A 25525-nucleotide genomic window follows, 5' to 3' on the forward strand; every position below is an offset into this window, starting at 1 on the left:
ACTTCCATAAATATTTCAAGTAAATAAGAGAAAATGTGCCTCTAAGTTTTTATGTGCCTCTCGTATTCTAGAGGAGGCAGTGGGGATGATGACACTCGGTGACAGTGGTGACTAAAGGTGGCTTAGAGGCAGTTTTGCCTGGACCAGATATGGACTAGGCTTCTGTCTGTCTCTTTCGTCCTTTATGCTTGTTGGTCATTTTCATGCAGGCATCTTAATGCATGCTTTTTACCATGCCCTGTTGATTATGTCTTTGTATTGCTGGACAACAAAGGTCTGAACCTTGTGGCTCCTGGGAATCAATGTAACATGAGAGAAACATTTTGGGAGAATTTTTGGAAAGGAGTTTACTACTTGGAATGCAAGATCCAGCTTCATGTAGAACTGATTTTGAGAGGTGGCTAAAAAGAATGCAATAGAATTTTTAAAAAGAGAAAATGTCCCGTTACCTAAGTATGCTACAAATGAACCAGACAGACAGGCAAATGGAATAATGGGACAAACAGGTCCACAGGGGAGGGCAAGCAAGAGACACAGCCAGAAAAGGTGACAGAAACAAGAAAGAGGAAGCTGAACTGAGGCACTGCATAACTAACTCAAGAATGCAACTTACTTCCATTATGTTTTCTCTCTAGTAAAATATTGTCTTCGCTGGCAAGGCATGGGGAGAGAAAATTAACATTTTATATATATGGGAAACTACTGCTGTGGCTAAATCCATATTTAAAAATATTTAGTTCAATATCCTAAAGGGAATATAAAAAATAAACATGGAGAAAAGGGCAAACCATAAATCTGTTTTCTTCAATGGCAAAAAAAGGTTCAAAAGAATTCAGGCATATATTTCATGTCTTCAGAATTCTGCCGCATTTTAGGCTGAAAGCAGAATACTATGAATCCAAACTATGTAGTAAGACCCTGTACCAAATACTTAAAAAAAATTATGCCACATTTTAAATAAAGCTCTAATTCTGTCTTGGATGGAAAAATTACCATTTTTTTAATTATATCTTTTTCTTTCTTCTGCTGAAGGATTGGCTGCAGGGGTGGGAATTCCTCTGTGCTTCGTTTGCTGATGACGTGGTGCCCAAGGTGGTAGGCAGCTTCGATCTGGATTGGGGTGAGGATGTCCCGCACATCTTTCTAAGGAAATTAGGAAATTACAAAGCACAGTAACAAAAATGAGCATGTTCAGGCTTGTGTATATATAGTCACATATGCATATATATGCATAGATATGTTCATGTTCATACACACACACAAATCATTCCTAGAATAAGGTCAGATACAGAATAAGCCAGTCCTGTCTCTAAATTCTTTTGCATGGCCGCAGATGTGGCACAGTGGTATAGCACCCCCCTAATAAGCACAAGGCCATACCCAGAACTACACCAAAAATGTTTAATATGTATATTTTTACACAGTGCAGAGGCATTTCATGTTACGACAAATACAAAAAAGTACTGTAAAATGAAGAACTATAACTCATAGTATTTGTAAGAGATATCCATTTCAGCATATCCCCTTCCATGCTCTTTGTTATGCTTTTTAAAGTAACTTGGCATGATAACACAAACACTTAAAAACTATACTGTTTCAAAGTTCTATTCAACACTAGTCTACCTAAGTTGTATTCTCTTAGTAACATTTGGATTGAGTATGATTCCATTGACTCCATATTTTCTATAGGGTGGGCAGGTGGTTTCTCTCTCTTTCTCTGTCTGTCTGTCTCTCTCTGTCTCTGTGTCTCTGTCTCTGTGTGTGTGTCTGTCTGTTTCTATCTCTCTGTCTCTATCTCTCTCTCTCCCCCTCCCCCTCCCCCTCTCCCCCCCTCCCTCCCTACTATTCCTTATGGATCATTTCCCACTATAATGTCTAACACATTATGACTAGTATATAAAAATGTTATTTTATATCTTATTACTAATTGTTCTCTTGGGTTTAGTGTCTTTTTATAGTTCACAAAGTGTTCTTGGGCATATTTATTACTTACACAGGAATTATAACTCATTCACAATCTATTCTGCTCTGAGTGGTATTCTTAAATTTTACTAATGTCTATGTAATGGTTCTTATTCCTACTCTTATGACACGTAGTCAAAAGTATAATTTGATTAATTTTTAAATTTCTTGTCCATCTACACCAAAGAAACAACTCAAGTTATTAGAATTGACAATTCCTATATTTTAATATTTACTTCTAAGTCAGCATCATTTTTATCTTTAAAAGAAGTTTTCTAGGAGCTTATAAAAATATTTTTTTATCTTTTCACTTGATTATTAACTAGCTTCCTCATTGAAAGCATCCAATAGTTCATTAAATAAGCTTTTTACTAGATAGTGGGCTGAAACCCCAGTTCTAAGAACAGAGGGAATTCAGGGAAGGTTTCAAATATAGCATGTGTCTCTTAGGAAGCACTGATTCAAGACCTCTCTCAGCAGAAATATGGTTTCTAAAGCCTGCTGAACAAGGTAATTATTTTCTCTTAGAGGATAGGCTAATAAGATTTTACTAATAAAGTAATCCACTGGTATTTATATGAAACTCCAATTGACAATGAAATTGCATGCAAGAAGATAGGTTGAAAGCAAAAATATGAAAATTGGACATGATTTGAGGACTGGAGAGGGCGGTACCCAATCAGCAAATATTGTCCAACACATGGCCCAGGGCATGGCAGAAAACTTATACAGGCTTTATTTTCCTTGGCATGAGAGCTGTTACTATACCCAGAAGATAATTTGAAGAATTGGTCACAGACTTTAATGTCTTTCATACTAACAAATTAAATTTAAAGCTCAATTTAACTCCACGTTTCACGTGCTCATTTCAATCCACAGGTTCTCATTTAAAGAAATGATTCAACAAAAGTCCTTCTTGAATACAATGGAGACACTGGAGAGTTTCCAGCCAGGGTCGATGTATTATCTGAGACCACCCTTGAAGTTCCTCAGGGCAGGCCATGACACACTAGTGGGCAGGCCTCCCACTGAAACACCTCCATGGATAAAGCTTCCGCTTCTCTATAATCATTTATGGATTGGGATATGGCTGTAATATCATTTCCTCAAAGCAAATAAAAGCAGACTATTTCCAAAGCTCATCAACTAATAATCTCTCATAGACAGGATATGATGGCTGTGGCACAGACTATTACTGTTATTTACATTTACAATAACTTTTGATAAAAATGAATGAACTAAAGATGACCCATGCTGCATAGAAAGTGCATGTATTCTGCCTTTATGTAATTGTTAGCAAAAAGGATCTCAGTAAGTTTCCTCTTACACCATCACCAGTGTCTGTATAGAATGGTCAGAAGTAAGATGGCGATGGGAAAATCAGGTTCAATTCTCGGATGCAACACTTTCCCAACCTTGGACAAGCCACTGAGCCTTCCTGTGGCTTAGTTACCTGAAAACGTGGATGATGGTGATGGTAACGACACCTGTGCACTGTGCTGTGCTGATTAAGTGACATATCATATGTACAGTAAAAAGCATATTAAATATAATGTATATATGTGGCAATCAAGGAATTATTAAATCTGTCTCTTAAAATTAGAAACGCCAGTGAACATGTGGGAGGAACAGCTTATTTGGACTACTGCCAACCAATGAACTGTAAGCAGATAGTGAGTGCTATAAGAAGTATTAGCCTTCTTTTAATTAAATGATATCTGGAATATTCAGAGGCTGAATCTGAGTGGTTCAAAGTCTGATTATGTTTCTATCCTTCTGCATAGAGATGCATTTATTAAATTACTTGGTAAGTGATCATTTCAACAGGAAACCTTGACCACACAGGAATGCTGCAAACCAGGGCCCAAATCCCAAGTTATCAACTTGTGAAAATGGAACAGCTTGAAGCCCTGAGTATTACAATAGCAAACTTGATTAAATTATTCCCTAGGTGTAGGAGCTCAACAGCCACTGATTGTCCCTCCACATGTCCACTGTTTTAATTCTTCTCAACAAGCTTGCTTTGACCAAATCACATGTTATCTAATTCATACTAATTTTCTACAAGATCTTCTCTACATCTGGTGGATATTACTTTCATTATCCTAATTAGCTATTAATTATGCTTTTCTTGCAATATATGAAATGTATGTGCACTCTTGCAAGAACTGCATTTGACAGATATTCACACTTATTTAACTTTAACAGCTCTGCCTAAAAGCAACTGTACTATTAAAAATAGCTTAAAGGTATGAATTAAGTATTTGGGAGGGAAAACAGGTTTGCTTAAAGTTTTTTAATTTGGATGGGGATGCACTATTATTTTCAAAATAGCAAAACTTCCATTCCACATTTTTATGGACAGTCACATAAAACAGAGCACACATAAGCATGTGGATAAGCACGTGCCTAAAATCACACAGTCTGCCTTCTTCATTGACTTTCATGAAGACCTGTATTTCTGGCCAACTTGAGGGCTGTCCTGTAGGCCCATGTCTTTTTGCTGCTTTTGTGTACAATAGGCATTTAAAGCACTCTGCCAAAACATTTGAAAAGTAGTAAATGAAAAATAATGCCTGGGCATACACTTTTGAAGATATCTGCTCATGGGTCTCCTATGTACAAGAAGGGTCTGGGAACACAAAGCTGGAGGGCAGTACCTGCATCACAGTCCACAGCCCCCAAATCCAGGGAGATGTGTGCGGGATGGGTACAGCAAGACTTGACTGTGGAAGGAGAGCCAACGCCATCTACACCTCCAATGGGGCAGTGGGGCTCTAAGATACTAGGAGGATGGTAATCAAGAATTCTGACCATATTTATTGCCTTAAAATACCCCTCCAGAACCAGTGTAAGGTTGAGAAGGGAGAAAGTTGAATCCAGGGCATAGATTCAGACCTGAATCTGCACCATAATCTGACACTACAATCACTATCTAGTAAGTTTAGTTACTAGAGAGTGTAAAGAACTATCCAGAAACTGGGCCCTGTAATTTCCTGGGAAGAGTTACTCCTTCCAAGACAGATGCCCTAAGCATTATAACAAGAGAAGTCACTCTGATTTCCCCCTCAGAATTGGTACAAAGGATACAGCATCCATAAATCTGTTAAATATTTATTGGATCTCTACACTTTGTAATGAATTGTGCAAGCTCTACCAAGACAAGAATACAAATATGGGAGAGCTAATATCCTGCTCCATAGACTTTACAATTAAAAAGAAGGATTAGCATGTGCTTCGATAATAAATCCAGTTCTAGAATAAGATATCAGTGTATTGATGCAGTGCTCTTGCGCTTATATTTTTTAAGAGTTATGCATTCATATAGAATCAGCCCAGTGTGTGTTTTGGTTAAAAAGTAACTGCTTAGCTATAAAGGTAAATCGTAGTCATTTGTAGGAAAATGGATACACCTTGAGACCGTACTTTTAATAAATCTGACAGACGAGCTTAAATACTGCATGGATTCTCTCATTGGGAAGCCCCAATTATAAATAAAGAACAAAGTAATAGATAGCAGTAAATAGGGACAGAGATTTCTCAAATTGGAAGGGAATCAAGAGATGGAGAGAGGGGAGGAAAAGGGATGTAAAAGAGGAATTAAGCTGTGTTATGTACAAGCACCGACTCCATAGGGGGGATGTCAAGACTGTGCACTGCAAACATGGACTAATGAAAATAATGTCATTAAAAATAAATGCTTGGGCACAAATCACACCACTAAATATGTACATCTATTGCTTGACAATATAAGTAAATGGGATGACAGGAATATAAATAAAGGATTTACTAATCAGATATACATTTATTTCCTTAAACTTATGTTGGAAAAGATGGATTTGGGAAGTTACCTGAAGTCTTTAACTATCTGTATTTTAGAAATCCTACATTAATGAAAAGAATACACTAATGCGCATAGGTAGGCAGGCTGATATCATGATTTTAGTGCAAGAAGTAAAGGCTGGAACTCACTGGATCTCAGGACTTTTGTGAGGATTGCCATTCCTCAGCCAAGAGCTAGGCTACGTGTTTCTAGCTTTAATGAAACTGCTACTGGCAGACAACCTTGTCACTTCTTCTGTTTCCTGAATGTAGCTCCCTTCTCCTCTGGTGCCAGCAAATGTGTTGCTACGGTTCCACCAAGATTAACCAAGGAATATCAGCTATGGAAATGTTAGTGGATGTTTCCGGCTGTGGCTTCTCTAACATTTATAAAAACTGCTGCAAAGTGTTGACTGGGTTTCCCTAAGTCAAAACAGCATCAGAGTGCATTAGGAAATCACTTGGCTCTAGTGAAGTTATATATTTGAATACAGAAAAACTTCTTTTCATCTACTTACATGGATAGGAAAACACATCGCAGAGGAAAATGGATAGCAATAGAAAAAAAGGATAGCAATAGATAAAATCCTGTGCTATAAAAAATTAACCATTGCCTTTTGTCATAGAAACTTTCATAAACTCTTTTAGTAAAATCCAATAATTTTGTGGCTTTAATCACAAAATTAAAGCATGTAATATAAACAAGTTACAATGGGCTTAACTAAAAGCAAAGACAAAACAAAAAAAATAGTAACAAAAAAATCTTCTCTACTTGGGACAAATTTTGATCAATCATGCAAAATAATTCCATGTAATACTGTTTTAATTATGAGGCACAGACTGAAAGGACTTGAGAAAAGAATGCACCTGCCAACCAGATAAACAATCTCTGAAAAACAGGCAGAAAATTTACATCCTAGGGATGTAGATGCTTGTTATAGTGCTAAAAATGTCATATGCTTTTTAAATTTCTAACATGAAAGTAGACACTTTAATTACAAGTAGAGAGACTTGTGATAAAAAGAGAGAGATTTAATAAAAGCTCCCCTTCAGCAGTGAGTTCTGGGTGTCTGTTTAAGTAGCCAAATTCTCCATCATCCGATAATACAATGAGTTTTAGAAAAATATTATTGGGTTTTAAAGGTTTTCATCTATATGAGGTAAACAAGGGATTGTAAGCAAAAATTAAAAACTTAATTTTTACCTCATCTTCAAGTCTGTATGCAATTGTATACACTGTACTATCAATGAGCTCCTCCCAGCTCTTTCCCTCTACCACTCAAAACCATCTGCTGACTGGGGGGCATATCCAATTCAACTTTCTTCTCTTTCTTACCCTTTGTTGTTCACTTTTCCTCTTTAACCTGCTTAAAATTCACGGTCTGAGTCTGGGGGTTGGTCTGTGTGTGTGTGTGTGTCTCTCTGTCTCTGTCTCTCTCTCTCTCTCTGTCTGTCTGTCTGTCTGTCTGTCTGTCTTTCTAACTTGTTAGTCCCTCGTTTGCTTTCCTCTCTCAGCAAAACCACAACTCTGGTTAACACAAACTCTTCCTGTACATCTATGGTAAGACTGAATATGGCTGGAAGCAAAGCACGGACACGCTGACTAACCTTGCTGCATTAGCCGCCTGTCCATTGCTAGGGTGAAATACTCAACATTCACACAACTTAGAAGAAAAAGGCTTTATTTTGGTGCTTGGCTCCAGAAGGATCAGTCCATGGCTAGTGGGCTACAAAGCAGAAACAGGATGGTGGAACAGGAGCAGCAGGAGAGCTGCCCATCTCAAGGCATCCAGGACTGTAAAGACCCTGAGATAAACCCAGAAGTGTTTCTCAATCCAGTCAAGTTAATGATCAAGATGAACTATCACACTCACTCTATGACCATGAGTGCAATACAACCTGATAGCTATAAGACACTGTTTAACTCTCTATTTGTTCTAGATAGCTATTTCTTCCCAGAATTGAAATACCACTGCCTCCATCCCTAAATATATTAATGATTTTGTGTCTTAATCCCCACAACCACACTCACCCAGCATCTGCAGGCAGAACCATGGATCACCCCTGTGCTACCTAGACAGCCAATCCTCTCCCTTGGCCAGCTCATCCCACCCCTCTCGCCCTGCACCTGTGCTCTCTCCTCACCTACATCTTACATTTTCACTGCACTGGCACATGCATGATTGTGTTAGAAACATGCAGATATTTCTGCTTTCTAGATAGGAGCGCATCAGTCCACTGCTCTTTCAGCTGCTGACCCCCAACACCACTTCCTTAGTTATCGTCATGGCCAATCACGGGGGACAGGAAACAAAAACAAAAAACCCCAAAACTATGCTCTGCATCCAGATTCTTTTCTCCTTTTTCCCCACCACTCATCTTAAATGCTCTCATCACAATCACCAATGGCATCCACACTGCAAAGTCCAAAGTTCGAGTCTCATCTCATCCCCCTACGCAGCAGTGGTGAAAGCATCCTCGCGTGCTCTTTTTCCTCCTCCACTGTACTGCCTTCACTTCCTTGATGGTGCCATTCTTGGCAGTCTTTCCTCCATCATGGCTGGTCCCTCTCATTGCCACAGGCCTCTTCCTCTGTAAAATCTTTATACTGTAGTACTCCAGAGACAGATCTGGCTGCCTACTCCTGATCTCACACAGCTTTAAAAACCATACATATGCCAAAGATAGGTTAAGTCATACTTCTAGTTCTACATCCCTCCTCAACTCCAGATGAATGTATTTTATCTGAAGGTAAAACAGATCTCTAGTCAGCAGGCCCACAACAGAATTTCATAAAATTTTCCACCCAGAAGTTGTTTCTCTTGCATTGTGCTATCTCAATTGACTACAATTACATTTGTAGCTGCTCAGGCTAAAGACTTTTGGAGTCAGCTTGGAGCCTCCCTTTCTCAATGCCAGGCATCCAGTCTGTCACCAAACCATATAGTCTGTCTTCAACTGCTTCTCACCCTATCCATTGTCACCACCGTTGCTGGACATGTTTCTCGTCTGAGTTGGTGCGGTATCCCCTTCTCCCTGTGTCAAACCTCGGTCTGCAGTCTATTTTCGACACAGCAACCAGAGTGGTGCTTTTTATACTGAAGTCAAATCAAATAAAGGTTTGGCTCAAAACTCTAAAATGGATCCTCTTTTCTCTCAGAGAAAAAGCCAATGTTCTTGTATTATCCAATTCTTTTCTTCCAAAAAGTATACCTATGATCTCTATCCATCTAGTTATGATCCCCTTCCCCATACATATAGAACTAAAAACTGTTAGTGGCGTTTTGTTAATAAAGCATTTTAGGATATTTGTCAAACACGGATATTTCTCAAAAAGCCAATGTTCTTGTATTATCCAATTCTTTTCCAACTATTCTTCTGGCCTTTTGCATTTTTCCAGCCACCCTTGCTTCCTCATTGTTCCTTAAAGCAAGCAGCCATCTTCTTGTCTTGAGGCTTTTACATCTAACTCTTCCTACCACAATGCTGTGCTCAAAAAGAAATAAAGACAGAAAAAGACTTCCCAAAGTATTCTGACTACACGAGAAGCATCAGCATCACCTGAGAGCTTGTAGAACTGAAACTTCTCAAGCTTCACCCAGATTCGCTTTGGCAGGACTGCAAAGATGGCATCCAGCACCTGGTGGGCTTCACTGTTTTTTTTTCTTGTGGTGCTGGCAATTAAACCCAAGCCCTTCCATGTGCTAGGCAAGTGTTCTACCGCTCAGCCACACCCAAGAGCCAGCAAATCACACTCTAAGCAGCCATACAGGGGTGTCGCTGTTGCACACTAGAGCTGAGAAGCTCTGCTCTAGATATTTGCATAGCAGCTTCCTCACTTCCTTTGAATCATTCCTCACATGTCACTTTCTAGGTAAGGCCTGTGACAACCACCCTGTTCATATTGCACCCCTCATTCCTTTCCCCAGCACCCCACCCTTTCCTGCACCCTGCTTTCCTTTTGCTGGGTTGCACCACCCATAGAATGCTATGAAGCTTACTTCAGTACAGTCTTATTTGTCTCACTCACTAGACTAAAAATTTTGTGAAAGTAGTCATTATTATGTTTTGTTCAGTGATAATACACAAGTGTCTCAAACTCTGATGCAATACAAATACTTCGCAACTATCTACTGAATTGAAGTTACACTCAACTAGTACGGCCAAAGGGGGACAATCAGACATGCCAAGCAAGCCCAAGCAGCAGGCAGAAAGGCTTCTGATAGTTGGGACTTGGGAACCCAGGTATATAATTAATAAGGTCACTTCCTCTTGCTGAAGGGGCATTTAAGTGAAATGCATCTATATATGAACACCAGAGCTGGAAATACTTTATAGGATGCAGGAACTTGCTTTCAACCAAGGATGCCCAGGAGCACTTCAGGCTACTGCACTGGTAGAAGCCGGAAGGGGCCTCCAGCATGGTTCTACCTCTGTCTAGGAAATAGCTGGAGCTCCTGGACAGAGCTCAAGGCTGAGGTAGCTGCCCTGTGCTGCCTACGTGTACCTTCGCTGCAGATGAGATGCATGCAATGGCCTTTGCCTTTCTACATGAGTTTGAAGAGCATCCCAAAGAAAAGCAAGATGACTTGGGATGGAAAAAAGATACTTGCTAAGTGCTAGAGTGCAAAGTTCACCACACGTGGCCCAAGGCGAATGCCCGCATCCTGTCACCATCAAAATAAAGCAGCCCTGCAAGCTAATGTGCAATCAAACACAGAAACTCTGCAATGACATTTCTTCTACAGATTAATAAATCTATGTTCTTTGCATAACCAAAGATATACAATTTGAATGATCCTTTATTCTTAGGAATAATTCCAAGATACATAAGAGTAATAAACCAGAACATTTTGCAATCTCAACACAATGTGTTTCCTTGAGAACATTTAATGTTGGCTCCTTTGTTGCCTTTAAAATGATCTTGTAGTTGTCTCTTAAATAGACGAATATAAGCAGAAGTACATAATGAAGGAAGTGAAGCAAAGAACCTCTTGAATTTCTAGCATGTAAGTGATAATTACATTAATATCATTCTATACTTCTGGGTCTGAACAGATTTATTACAGTAGAATAATAAAGACCACCAAGAGAAATCGCACAGGGACTGTTGCCCCAGCACTACACAGTGCCTTAGAACCTTGAGGCTTATTTGTATTTGCTTGGAGTAAGTACCTAAAGGCAAATTAAATACCAGGCTGAGGCTTTGATTTGAAATCCCAGAAAGAGCTTCTAAGAATAGCATGGCTTTTTGTAACAATAGATTTTCTGAGGAAGTACACTATTCCCTAATGAACAGGATCTGGCATTGGTTCAGATGCTAAAATTTGACCAATGCTAGGAGCATGCTGATCAGTTTGGATGTCTTTTAATAAAAGAAACATGAAATCAGCTGTGCCTTGGCAGGACATACCCCAAACCATCATAAGAGCTGTCATCTTGGCTCACAGATACGATCCCTACCACGCCACAACTGCGCAAGTTCCCACTGATACCACCGACAAAGCTGGCAAGGAGACAGAGACGTAATCCAAAAGCAGTCAAGTTGGATTCTACTTTGTTGAAGTCATTTGAAAAACAAACCACCTTGCCTGTCCTCCCAGACCCCGCACACAGATTCTACAGGCTTGATAGGAAGCCAAGTGCAGCTAATCAAGACATACATTTCTCAGCAAATAGATAATAGGGCAGAAAAGCTACAATTACAAATAGGAAAAGGCCAAACCTTTCAAAGCAATGACACAATCAAATGCGCTAAATGTGACCTAGTAACCCTGCTCAAAGTGGACTTGGAATCATTCAGGTGGAGTTTGTGAAATGTTTTAACTGTCATGGTTCAGATGCCAATGTAATAGAGTTTTAGTCCACTGACAATATTAAAGTTTACATATTCAGGGGCTGGGGAGATGGCTCAGTAGAATAAGTGCTTCCCTGGCAAGCACAAGGGCCTGAGTTCAATCTCTGATTCCACCAAAAAAATAAAATAAAATAAAAAGTAAAGTTTACATATTCATTAATAAATAGCAGTCTGCGTTACCCTCATAAATGCCTGATGGGTCCGACAGTTGACTCTTCCGCTTGATACTTGTATACGTCCTGTGATCACGTCAGAAGTCCCATTAGAGGAAAAGTAAAATCTGGACGGTGAGTCAGTCTTTCTGCTCACATCCAAACTCATGTTGTAAAACAAGACTGCAAAACATGGAGATGTTGCAATTAACAGAAGTCGCCCTCTAGATGCATTTGACTTGATAATTGTCATGTAAAACACTATAAAAACCTAACTTCTGTTTGTTGGCAAGCTTTTGAAAAACGAACCTGAAGTGTGAGAAGAGCTCAAAATATAAATTTAGAAAATTATTTTTATAAGTAAGATGTATGAAATCTCTAGGTTTCTATTATTAACAATATTCATGAAGGGCTGGCGAGCTAGCTCAGTGGACTAAGCACCTGCTTTGCAAGCACAGGGGCCAGGGTTCCTTCCCTGCTCCCCATGCTGTACAGGCCCTGCCCCCAGGGTGCGCTGAGCCTGGGACCGAGTCCAGGTATGATGGCACACCACTATAATCCCAGTACTGGGGAGGCTGAAAACAGGAGGATCACTACAAGTCTGAGCTGTGTAATGAGACCCTGTACCAAATATATAAAAATGAAAAAAAAAGATTAAAAAAAAATTCACACATTTAATTACTTGCTTAATCCTTTTATATATAAAACCTTCAAAGCCTACGATATCAAAATGTGTATTAACCATAGCAGTTTATTTTACTTTATTTTTTTGTGTATATATGTGTAGAGATAGCTATTCATTTACATATTTTATTTTATTTTATTTTTTTATTTATGGCAAAAATTCTTTTTTTTAGTAATTTTGTTGAGAAACAAATAGCAATGAGATGGTTTCAAAACCAATTACTAGCACAGTTTCAATGATTAATACATTGCATATTGTTGTCTTCTTAGTGGTTATTCATAGTAAAAGTTGTAGACATGATATCTTGTCCACAAACACTCTTAGAACAAATCATTCTATTCATTGAATTAAGAGAAAGTAGCTATATATCTATCCTAACTGTTTTGAATATACAGATACAAAATGGTCCTTCATTTGTATACTTTTTGTTTAGTTTTGTCAGTGAAGGGTATTCCATTGTCATTTAAATATTGTAGGTGCCTGAATTCAGCAAAATAAGCCAATATAGTCCAGTAGTCCACAATAGTAGTGGGTTTTCCATAACACTGGCAATGTCAGAAGTTGTTGACTTGAGCCTTTCATAGCTCAGCATATTAATATGGCTTTACATTTTATACCTCATTTTTATACTCTTCTCCTGGATGGTTAAGACCAAGATGAAGCAAGACCTATATAACAAGAACTGTAACTTTTGTATCTGCCAAGGTCAATCAAATCCCCTCAGGATTTACTCTGAAACCCTGTACCGCAGTTTGTAGATCCTTTGTCAGTGGTGAACCATAGCAGTTTTGAAAAAGGTTTCCAATTACTTTGGAGTTGTTGTGCATACTAACTTATTGTATACAGGTAGAGTTTTGTATTTGAATATCACTTGGAATCTATTTTGTGTGGTTAGATGAATAACTTCATGTATCATTAGGTTTATTATTAGGTTCAAATTATTACTGATACATTTCCATTTCTGATTTGAAGGATTGCTATTTTAAATATTTTTATATATAAAGTGAATACACAGTTCATAAATCACATGTAGTTTACATGAATTTTTCTTTTTAAACCCTACTTTCTTTATTATTTGTCCTCTATAATTCTGTTGTAATTTGACCTTTCAATTTGTACAATTTTTAAAAATTGTCCCCATTTTGGTTTGGGAGGGTTTATTTCGGAGCTGATTTTATAAATATTCACCTGTTAAACAAGATCTCTGAGCAAAAACAAAAAGAAAAATTTAAAACAATGAAAAACTTTTAAATACCAAGAAAGTAAGAGCCATTTCCTAAACCTCACTGAGTTCTTTAAAAAACCAGCTAAACCTAATAGTCTTCTGACACTCATTACACAGGAGCAATAGTTCATAAGAGATATTTTAAAGTCTTATATAATTCCTGCAATATGTTTGAAAAGTAACATTCTTCTGAAAAGATTTTGGCTATTTCAAGGAAGCATAACCATTAAACCTATATTAGTCTTACACATTTCAAACAAATCTTTTAGTCATCCTTTCATTTAGGAAATAGTAAAGTCTCAATCAATTGGCTTCAAGTTTATGATAACTGAGATTTAGTACCTTAGAAGAGGTGGGTGTAAAGGCAGAGGGAGCTGAGGAGACAGAGAGAGACAGAGACAGAGACAGGGAGAGGGAGAGGGAGAGGGAGAGGGAGAGGGAGAGGGAGAGGGAGGGAGACGGAGAGATGGATGGGGGAGGGGGGGGAGACAGACAGAGACAGACAGAGACACACACAGAGACAGACAGAGAGAGAGAGACAGAGATAGAGACAGAGACACACACAGAGAGACAGAGAGAGACAGAGACAGAGACAGAGAGAGAGACAGAGACAGAATTTAATTGTAACAGCCATTTACAAATTTATTATCCTAACTCAGCTCAGACAGAGTAAATGAAAAAGGAGTGAACAGAAACCTACTCTTCATAAGAAGCAAAATGTCCTGGTTTCAGTAAATATGCTTGCCATGAGAATTATTTTTCCCTAGAAGTCATTTTATAACAATTGTAAAGCATGGTTCTATACCAAAGGTGGTGATTATTTGAGTTATGCATATTTACTTTCAATCATGTTTTAAAATATCTGGTACAATGGAATTGGTAGCTTTGAAGAGCACCAATTTCTCACAAGGAAAACAGCCCTCTCAATTCGATGTGCATCTTTCAGGCAATCCATCTGCTGACAGTGTTAAGGTGGAATCACTCTGGGACCATGGTCCCGAGGGGCCTGTTCTCTAATCAGCGGGAAAAGCCTTTTATTATTGCAGTTCTGCTATGACTTTTCCAGATCTTTCTTAAGAATTAGTTCTATAAAGTAGAGGTACCAGGCTCATTCTGTACATAGCACTATGAGCTCATTCAGACCGAGACATCTATTGCATATCCATCATCTGGTTCAATAAATACTTGCCACCCTTCATGATGTTGGATGACATCAGCCTGCAGGGTCACTAGTACAATTGTCAGAGGTCTTGTGGGCTTCATGAATTTTATGAATTATTAATATCCCAATCATGAAAGCAGGTATATTTCTAACCATGGACTAGTTCCATTAGTAGTTATTCTGATACTACTTTAAACATAACAGAATTAGGAACAGTGATCTGCTGGCAAATAAATGTAATACTTAAAGAAGTCACAAAACTATAATTTAACTAGAATTTTGCATAGCCCATAGCCATGCTGCTTTCTCCAGACTATGAAGAGCTGCCTGCCCATATGCAGAGAAGTGGGTACAGTTCTCATGAGCTCCTGGGGCAGCAAATTCATACATTTACACATATGCATAACATATATGTGTGCATATACATACACACACATACATATGACATCTTAAGAGATTGCATCTAATTTTTATGTCTACAAATTATATGGAAAATACGTATCTCAAACATTGAAATTAAGGTCTATATTCAATACAAGCTTCTTTGATTATTCAAATAGGATAGTAGGATAGAATATATTTGAAAAGAAATCTCCTTCTCATGTCTTTCTGACAACTCCAGCCCCAGGCAGTAAAGAGCGCAGTTGGGCTGGAGATACATAGCTGAATAGTGGAGCACTTGCCCAGCACCAATGAAACCCTGACTTTGAGCCTCAGGATTGCAAAACCATGAATAGTGAAATGTTTAAAATGAAGAGGTTGGTAAAGCAGAGCGTCTGTGGCATCACTCTTCCTAAGGATTTTGCAGATTAAACTCAAGGGCTTTACTTTAACATAGCAAGTGATAGGGTCGTTTTGCATCATGCCATAACCTCTAAACAACTATCCAAGTGGGCCCTACTCATTGCTTAGAACAACTTGCCAACCTGGCAGGAGGGAAAGAAAGAAAAATGTTGCTCTCTCCTTCTCTAGGAGACTTCCATGAAGACAAAAGGTGCGAGCCCTAAAGATGCCCGTAAGATGCCCAAGTGGAGCACACCCTTGGCCAGGCACTAATTCCACAGAGCACACTTACCAATATAACCTGGGACCTCTTTGCCTTTATATGAGAAACAGAGAGTTAGATCCATGCACACAGAGGGCAATCCATTCTCAGTGCAGTCAAATTTCGTTCTGTTTACGGACTCAGGGTTGCTTAACGATGCTTCAACAATTACTACTGGTCTTGTCCTAAGAAGGAAATAAAATTAGCCTTAATAATTGCAGAATCATTTCTCCTTAAGAAGATAATTGTATCTGTTTTTCTGGTTTCTATTGACTAATTTTATTGATTTTCTTTATTAGTATTATGTACATAATACTCAATTACATTTATTTGGACAGATCAAGAAAAATTTTTGTCTAAATGTTTAAAAACATTGACTTTATTTGATAATTTAATTATATCTACACAAGGTGTTCACACTGAAAGACATCCTAAAGTTCAAAAATGAAACTTCAGAACGATCCTCTTCAAAAAAGTCCCATGAAGACGCTACCACTGCTGTTAGAAACACCTCCCATCATTTACAATTAAGTCTATTTGTCATTAATCAGTGAGATGTATCAAGCTTACCGCAGCAACACAGCAGACTCGGACCGAAAAGCACCAACTGCTACATCTGGATGGGAAAAGGCAACTCACGTTAATGATCATCATTAGTCAAAGAGAACGACTTTCCAGACAGAAATGCTAAAACTGTGTATTACCTTTTGGCTATATCAAAATGGTATTTACCAAAAATTAATTAGAAAAGACATGCTAGCATCGTAAGATTCATTCCACATTCATCTGATTTAATGCTTAGGCAAGAGCACTCATTCCTCCCTAATATTCCATTAATAAACTTCATGATATAAACTCAAGATCTTCAGATCAGCCTGCTAAAACAAAATTTGGTTTATGAACTTCATATATTAACCCAAGAATGTGTTTGAAAAAAAAATTTTCCTTCCTTCTCAGCATGATGTCTGATTGATTTTCATGGGTGCTTTCATGTTTTCCAAAATAACAATTAAGTAACAATGTCACACTGAAAAATGACTTGATTATTCCTGCCCTGTCATTAAGAAAGTTTTAAAAATGCAGGGTGAAATGCATCAGTAAGTTGAAGCCTTCCATGCCCGTTATAGGTGTTCACAATAAAGCAGCATTCGCCAACGAGTTTATTCTAATTTATGAAATGAAGTAAATTTTATACTCACCTACGTATCCATTATTATCCGCATCAATTTGTCCTGATATAGACTGCCCGAACATACTTAATGATTCACTGATTTGAAGACCTCCAATTCTCTGAAAATAAGATAAATTGAGTGGGAAGCAGTTTTTGAACATCTAATATCCCAGAGAAACAATGGCTTCGTATACAATGATCCTTCCCCCTTGGCATGCCTTGGCCTATTTACTGAAAAATACACTTCCATTTGAAATGGGCAGTTACATTTATTTTGTGACTTAATTTTTTTTGAGAAGAGAAAATTACATTGAACAGATTTTCCCAAGTAGTTCTCTCTTTTAGAATCCGCATGCAGTTCCTTAACCAGCAGAAATCACTAAAGTTATTTGGAAAATGAGATGCTTATAGTCACTCAGCGGAGTCTACTATTTGGATTTCTGAAAGCCTATCCATTGAGCCTCACTGCTCCCCCAAACTTAAGAGCAGTCCGGGTCAGCCGTCTGCTTCCTGTTCATGCCTAATTTCATGTCCAAATACTGATTTATGCTGTCCATTTATGTTATCTGTATTATGAAAAAAATCCGTTTTTGAACCAGACAAGTATGTAACTTTCATGTTAAATATACTGAACAACATTGTGATTTTTGCCTAATCAAAAATAACAGTACTGTTTTCATAAAAAATATTTTTTAGAAAAATTCTCTGCATTGAAATGTGCATTAAAATGCTTTTTTTTTTCTTTAATTTATTAGATACAAGGTCTCTGTGCATGGAAATGCTTTGAGTTTTCGAACTATAAAAGTGAAGGCAGAGTTTAACTCTAGTAAAATGCTGTCATCTTACTCTTCCACACTGAAAGAAGCATGGTATGTCATGTGTATATTTGATCTCCCTGTGCAGTTTTTTTTTGTTGTTGTTGTTTTTTTTTTGCGGAACCAGGGATCGAACTCAGGCCCTTGCGCTTGCCAGGGAAGAGCTGATTCCACTGAGCCATCTCCCCAGCCCCCGCAGTCATTATTAATACAAGGCTGTAGCCACAGGGCAAGACACAGCTAAGCCAACACAGAAGGGCCTATTTGCAATAACATGGATACTGGCTCAAGAGCACAAATTTGATGAAATATATAATATAGAGAAAAGTCTTTACCAGGCTAAAATTGAGATAAAATGGAAGTAAAAATTTATGAAAAAAGTTGTAGGGCTGAGGGAATAGCTTAGCAGTTTAAGCACCTGCCTGGCAAGCGCAAGGACCTGAGTTCTATCCCCACTACCACATGCTGTGCCGACCCCAAAGCCGTACATAGTGATGCATGCCTGTAATCCCAATCCCAGTGCTGGGGAGGCTGAGACAGGAGGATTGCAATGAGCTGAACTGTGTAGTGAGACCCTCTATCTAATAAAGAAAGAAAGAAAAAAGTTTTAAAGTTATCAGTTCCTTAAAATAAGACCATTAGCCAGTATTATAAAAAACACACAAAATAAAATGTTACATTTTTGAAAAAGCAATAAGAAATAAGAAAAATAAGTCCACTGGAGACATTCAGGGTGCTTCATCACCAGTGATTCAGCAGTGAATATCATGGGGTTTTTGCCTTTTTTTTTTTTTTTTTTTTTTTTTTTTTATCAAACTCTTTTTTTTTTTTTTTTTTTGTATCAGGAATCAAACTCAGGACATTGTGCCTTCCAGGCAGGTGCTATGCTGCTGAGCTATACCCCTGGCACAATGCTCTGTGGTATCTTACCTGGGAGAAAGTTGAGGAGATGCCATCCACCCGACCATTGTAAATGTAAATGGCGCCTCGCAGGTCATCCTCTTGTGGAGCTCCAATAGCAACATCTAGTTGAGGAATCAAGGAAAGAAAAAATACATTCTTGTTACAGGGAATGAACTTGAATTCTAACCTTCATAGTCTGTCACTCATGTGTGTTCCTTTATATAGAAAAACACTCTTCTTGGGGTCGGGCAGATGGCTCAGCAGATTAAAGCACCTTCTTAGGCAGACGCAGGGACTGGGGTTCAGTTCCCAGTATGCCATGCTGGTCCCACCTGTGGGGCGTGCTGAGACTGCGACTGGGCATGGTGGCACACGCCTGTAATCCCAGCACTTGGGAGGCTGCAAACAGGAGGATCACTACGAGTGCCATCTGTATAGTGAGACCCTATTGAACCTGTACTAAATACATAAAAAAAGAAACACTTTTTTGAGAAGAAAATAAAAACACATCTTCAGGGACAAGACTGCAGAGGATCCTGTGCATGGAGGAAGGGTTAGGTCACCAGCCAGACCACTAGCATCTGCCCCCAGCCGCACTGCGTACAGCTGTGTCTGAAGGACCTGCTTCTTAGCCTCCCTTCCATGATGGGATCATTATAAGGTCCTTGCTCAGGACAGAAGTGTGTACTTCATGTAAAGGGTTTGGAAGAGGGCTGGGCGTATAAGAAGTTATCACCTATGAATGTTGTAACTACTATCGCCTCGAATTTGAATTTGCAAAATGATGTTTAAATTAATTCATGCCCCTATGAAAGTGATTAAGGTATACATTAGAGATTTCTATACATATAAACAGAGGCTTTTAGAAAATGGACCTGTGTTCTACAATAATGATGCAGCACTCTTACGGATTTATTGAAATTCCCATTAGATTATGACACCAAGAGAAAAAAGGAGATCAATTCATATAAGAACAGCCAAGAGTAAGCATAAATGATGGTTGCTTCACTATCAATTACATAGAATTGAGGAGAAAAGTATTCTACCTTGTCAAAAGCGTTTCATTATTTTATTGTGGATGGTATCTACCTGAATATACTAATTTCTATGTAATGCCTTAAATTATTTTGAGTATACACACTTTGTTTTCATGATATTGTTTATAATCTATCAAATTTAAAAACCCTTAAACAACCGTAACGACAATTTTTAACTGCTAGGCCAATGGAAATAACATCTTTCATATATAACTTCATTAACGTCATAAAGACCTATAAATGTAGAAGTGTTTCTGTGTTCATCTAAAAAGAAATACCATTAGGCACACTAAGGCTAGCCTCTTTTAACTTGTGTAACCATTTTAAAATTTTATATATAAATCTCATATACTAATTCTTATATACAAATTTTATCTATTGCCTTGTTCACTTCTGGATAACTCCTGAGAGCCTACTATATTCCAGGCAATTCAGGGCAATCCCAGAAAAAGGAGCTCACAGTCTTCAGGGAAGAAGAGTAGGGAAAAAGACAACAACAACATAGCAGAGCCAAAGGAAGGGATGAACACTAGGAAAGGCGCCTCATGGAAGTGGACACTTAAGAGAGTACAAAGCATGGATGTCTCCTAGCCAAATAAGAAAGGCAAACTGAAGCTTGATTAAAAGAAAAGACTATGGAAAGATAGGAGAGTCCAAGGGAACATGTGACATATGGCAAGTAGTATAGGGGAGGTAGAGCCAGATTAGTGCAAAATAGACCCAGGAACACAGAAGGAGGATTGGAAGAAAAAGAGGAGGAGGAAAGAGGTGATAGTTGTGATGAAGCATCTTACAACCCCTGAAGAGAAAACCACTTAGCAATTTTATTAGTGCTGAGTTTCCACTTCTGCCATGTTCTAATCCCTCATAACTAAAACTCTACATTTTGATTCTTAATGACAATACATATAAAAGTAATGACGCTGGGTGACACTGGTTCTTTTAGTATCGGTTATTAGCAGTGGTCATCTAAATTAAAGCAAATATCTAGAAATGATAGAGATGTTTCAGCCTGACAGAGAAACCCTTGCCTTTAATCCAACACTTAGGAGGCTGAGGCAGAGCAGGTTGAAAATTTAAGCCCAGACTAGGTAATTTAGCAACTTGAAGACCCTGTCTCAAAAAAAAAATAAATAAATAAAAATAAAAATAGAGGCTGCAGATGTAGCTCAGTACAAGACACCAGGCCTTGATCCCCAGTACTGCAAATGGATGGAAGGCAGGAGGAAAGGAGAAAGATACATAAGATAAAAATAGTAAGATGAGTATTTTTGGCTACAAGTTTTTTTAGCTCACTGAAAAGAACAGTTAGTACTTACGTTTTCTGACCAGTTTTGCACGCCTATCTCTGGTAACCTAAGCAACTACTTTGATGATAACAATCAGCTTCATTTTCTTTTTTAAAGAACCAAATTTCTTTCCATGCAGAAGACACTTGGACATATTCAATCTTTGGCTAATATAGACCAACATTCTTTGCTTCCTAGAATTACACTGACATAATAAACTAGCTGTCATAGGAATGAAGACAACACATTTGGTATATCTGACTAAAATAAGAAATTTTTCCATTTGCCTGCAATTCAATTTCTCAGTTTGGGACATAATACACAGAAGAGTGAGATGTTTAAAAATCATTTTTATTTTGAATCTAAACATTTTATTTATCTCATTCAATTGTCATAAATCATAACAATTACTAGTATAAACACAACCACCACCTATTCAATGTAGACAATGCATCTTGGGCCAGGAGCTTTGCACATATTTATATGTGTAACTCTTACAACTGCCTCAAGTACAGTCAGAGCCTGGAACTCATTTGAAATGCATCTGAACTTGGTGACTTGGAACCCAACATATTCTGATGAGGAAATCTTGTCCTAGTACTTGCCACTTGGTACTAAAAGCTACGAACTAGAAGCTGTCAGCGACGATTGCTTCATGACTTTGTTACATGCTCCAGCCAAGATAATGTGCTTTGCTATTCCTCACTTTGGGTGCTTTTCATGCTTCCTGTAACCAATTAACAATGAGTACCAAGCTACCACTAATCTGTATTTTAACCCCCACTTTACAGATGAGAAAACTGAGGCAGCAAGCATAACTGGCTCAAAGCCAAGGTCAGGATGTGGAGCAGCAGGGGTTTAAACCCAGGTCAGGCCCTAGAGCCTGCACATTCCACCTCTACAGTCATCTAGAACATGAGTCAGGCCCAATATCACTGTGTGAGATCCTGATCCTGGCACGTGTCTGAGCAGCATGCATCGGATGATGTGATGAGAACTCATAAAATAATAGGGCACCTTACAATTAGAGAACATCACTACGGCATGGTTCTGCTTTTAAAATACTAACACATGTAGTTTAGAAGTCAAACAGTGAGTCGGGAGGTGAAGAAAGAGAAGCTCAAGAAACATACAAGGGATGATCATAACCAAGCGCACATCTAAACTTAAAATGCACGATGGTAAAGCAGACATCGCCAGTAATCCCCCCCAAGATATGCTCTTGGCTTTGAATGCACAGAGCTCCTCCTCCTCGCACTTCCCGAAGCACTTCTACAAGTGCTCCTTCATGTCCTTACTGGGTGTGATAAAAATTGGCTCCTAGCCCCAGATGCGCTGTCTACATTAAATAGGCCATGATGATGCTCATGTTAGTAATTATTATGATTTATACCAATAAAAATATAAAATAAAAAATATGATGAATGCTGCTGCCAAGTGTAACCCAGCAAAGAGGCACGATTGCACAAATATTATGTCGTGTTTTATCCACTTCACTCACTGTTGTGACACAGAATGACTTCTGACTTTTCCTCAGAGCCAACATAAAAAGGTAAAGGTTTTGAATCAAATCAGTTTGAGGCACCCATGACAGCACCCTTAAAAACACACATTAAAGAGAACTTTAAGAATTGCTTCCAGAAGTGGCCAGAATGACAGGATGAGTGTTTTCTAAGTGAGAAAGAATATTTTGGGGGAGTTTTGTGGCATTCTATCATTTGCTGTAATGTGTTTTTATTTTTTAAACAACACAATAGTAACATAAAAGAAAAAAATTAGAAATTATAATTTTAAAAAATTAAACATTTGCTGCATCTTTCAGTCACACCTCATAAGTTGTCTTACAAGATTCATTCTGTTCATCAAATTGATAAAACAACCAATTAAGGTGGGCCCAACAAGTAAAATGAAGGGGCCCCCCAACCAAGTAATTTAAAAACTTCCTAAAACTTGAAGAAAATTTTTTTTAATGTATGAATGACATTTTCTTTTGTTTTCAATATTTTTATTGAGAAGCAAATAGCAATGAGACAATTTCACAACTGATTACTAGTACATTTTCAATAATTAATACATTGCATATTGTTGTCTTGGTGGTTATTCATTGTACAAGATGCAGACCTGCTATCCTGTCTCAAACACTATTTGAACAAACCTCTCTATTCATTGAATTAAGAGAAGGGAGCTGTATTTCTATCCTAACTATTTTGCGTATACAGATACAAAATGGTTGTTCATTTGTATCCCCCCTTTTTGGTTAGTTTTGTCAGAGAAGGTCATTCCATTGTCATTCAAATACTGTAGATGCAGGAAATCGGCAAAATATCCCAATATAGGCCAACAGTTCATAATAGTAGTGGGTTTTCCATAAGACTGTCAATGTCCAAAGTTGTTGACTTGAGCCTTTTACAGCTCAGCATATTAATATGGCTTTACTTTTTATACTTAATTTTTAAACTTTTATGCTGGATGGTTGAGACCAAGAAAGAGAAAGACCTATATAACAAGAAATGTACCTTTTGTATCTGCAAGGTCAGTCAAATCTCCTCAGGATTTATCCTGAAACCCTTTACCACAGTTTGTAGATCCTTTGTCAGTGTCAGCCATGTGGATGAGTTATGGCCATTGCTTGACCAATTTGCTCTGTGAAAGCTTGAGAGAATGTTTCCTCTTCATGTTACTCTCCTTAGGCACACACTACATCCTCAACCACTTTCCTCTGTGGCCTTGATAAGATTTTTATACTGGGAAGTTGAATTGATTGGACATCTTGTTAAAAACTGACTCACTTTGTTCTTCTAGTCTGACCTTTTAATTTTGTTTTTTATAGAACTAGGGATTGAACTCAGGACCTTCAGCTTGATCTTTACTTTTTAACAGTAAAAATATGTATACAACAAATGCCAAGGTAACTTAGGATTGTTATGGAATACACCACAAAGTTTTGTATACTAAAGGAACAGTAAATATGATTTCAATCCCATACTGGAGAAGGAAGTCAAAATGAACAGGTACTGTTTCTACTCCCAGTCTACATAGTCCTGGGATCCCATGAAAACTTTGAATCTTCATCCATCTAGCCACCCCACCACCAAATAGATTGAGGCAGAACACAGGAGAAATAATAGGGAGACACATTAAAAAATAACACGAAGATGCCTCCTGCCTCACCCAGGTGGACACAGTCAAGTGGAATTAAGACTACTGAAGAACTAGAACACTTTGACTCTACTTCCAAATCGCCATGGGCTAGCTAAAATGGGAAATGTAGAAAATCCCTAGTCCTGGGCCAACCAGAAATGAAAATGAAAAAAGAGGACAAACTAGGAAAGATATATGGTATTATACACATTCATTAATGTGTGAATGAGGCCACTCAATGTAGATATGTTATGAATTATAAATAGGATTCTAAAGGAAACTATAAATAGTATAAAATATGAAGTATTAAAACATCATTTGAAGAATAACCTTTAAAATATAAAAGCATGACCTTTAGAAGCTCTGAATGCCAAAGCACTCAGAACAAGAAGTAGGATCTGATACTCCAGTTTTCATACAGAAGCTGAAGGACTACACAGTACCCCAAAGGTCACCTCTGAAGTCCTCCTCCTAAGTCCCGTGGGTAGGATGCTTTCACTCTGTCCTCACACCCCTCTCAGAAGGCTGGGGAGGTTCCCAGGAACTGGAATCATTTTAGTGAGGGAGCTTGCCTGCTGTCCATGACAGCTTCTCAGCTCTTTAAAAGAATCCAGTTACCAGACAGGTTTGGCCAAGAACGCGAGTATGCCCACAACCCAAGTGCTGACGTCAGCACAGAGAGGACCACAAATTCGAGCCCAGCATGGATTATCCACCTAGCAAGATGCATCATTTGCATTCTTTGTGGCACACACTCTGTCCCTCATAAGCTACATCTGACAAAAAAAAAAAAAAAAACTCAGTAAATATCTCAGGTCACTACTTGTAACAATAACGATAATGAAATTTCACAAATGTTTACCTATATAAGGTCATGCATGATCACAATAACCAAAAAAATCTACATATTTATTTTCTCTTTCATTTTGAGTTGGTAAAAAAAAATCCAGAAATGACAGTAGTTGAATACCAAATTACACTATGTTTTTCATTTTAGAAGGTTTATTGGAAGCAAGTATTTGGTACTGTCTTTTCTGTAGAACACCATATCTTCTACATTTGAAGCTGACTAAAAGTTTTAAAGAAGACTCAAAGGTAGCAAGAACTTTTTTTTTTTATTTTTATTTGAGAGAGAGAGAGAGAGAGAGAGAGAGAGAGAGAGAGAGAGAGAGAGGTGTGTGTGGCCAGCTCAGCCCACCAGGGGGCGGGGCTGGCTGGCATGTGGTGCTGGGGGATTGAACCGCGGTCCCTGATGCCTT

General features: G+C 38.2%; 1 protein-coding gene across 1 annotated transcript in view; it reads right to left on the bottom strand.

Annotated features, from left to right (window-relative positions):
- Positions 1 to 25525, bottom strand: part of Itga4 (integrin subunit alpha 4) — an 89115-nt gene that overhangs the window by 29041 nt on the left and 34549 nt on the right. Inside the window, exons 11-16 of the mRNA XM_004628644.2 lie at positions 18827 to 18921; positions 17110 to 17200; positions 16481 to 16526; positions 15941 to 16095; positions 11822 to 11976; positions 994 to 1143 (exon numbers count right to left, since the gene is read on the bottom strand). Coding sequence (XP_004628701.2) covers positions 994 to 1143; positions 11822 to 11976; positions 15941 to 16095; positions 16481 to 16526; positions 17110 to 17200; positions 18827 to 18921 — 692 coding nt within the window. The remainder of the gene's footprint in view (positions 1 to 993; positions 1144 to 11821; positions 11977 to 15940; positions 16096 to 16480; positions 16527 to 17109; positions 17201 to 18826; positions 18922 to 25525) is intronic.

Source organism: Octodon degus, unplaced genomic scaffold (assembly GCF_000260255.1).
Source record: "Octodon degus isolate 3935 unplaced genomic scaffold, OctDeg1.0 scaffold00025, whole genome shotgun sequence".
In the NCBI taxonomy this organism is placed as follows: domain Eukaryota; kingdom Metazoa; phylum Chordata; class Mammalia; order Rodentia; family Octodontidae; genus Octodon; species Octodon degus.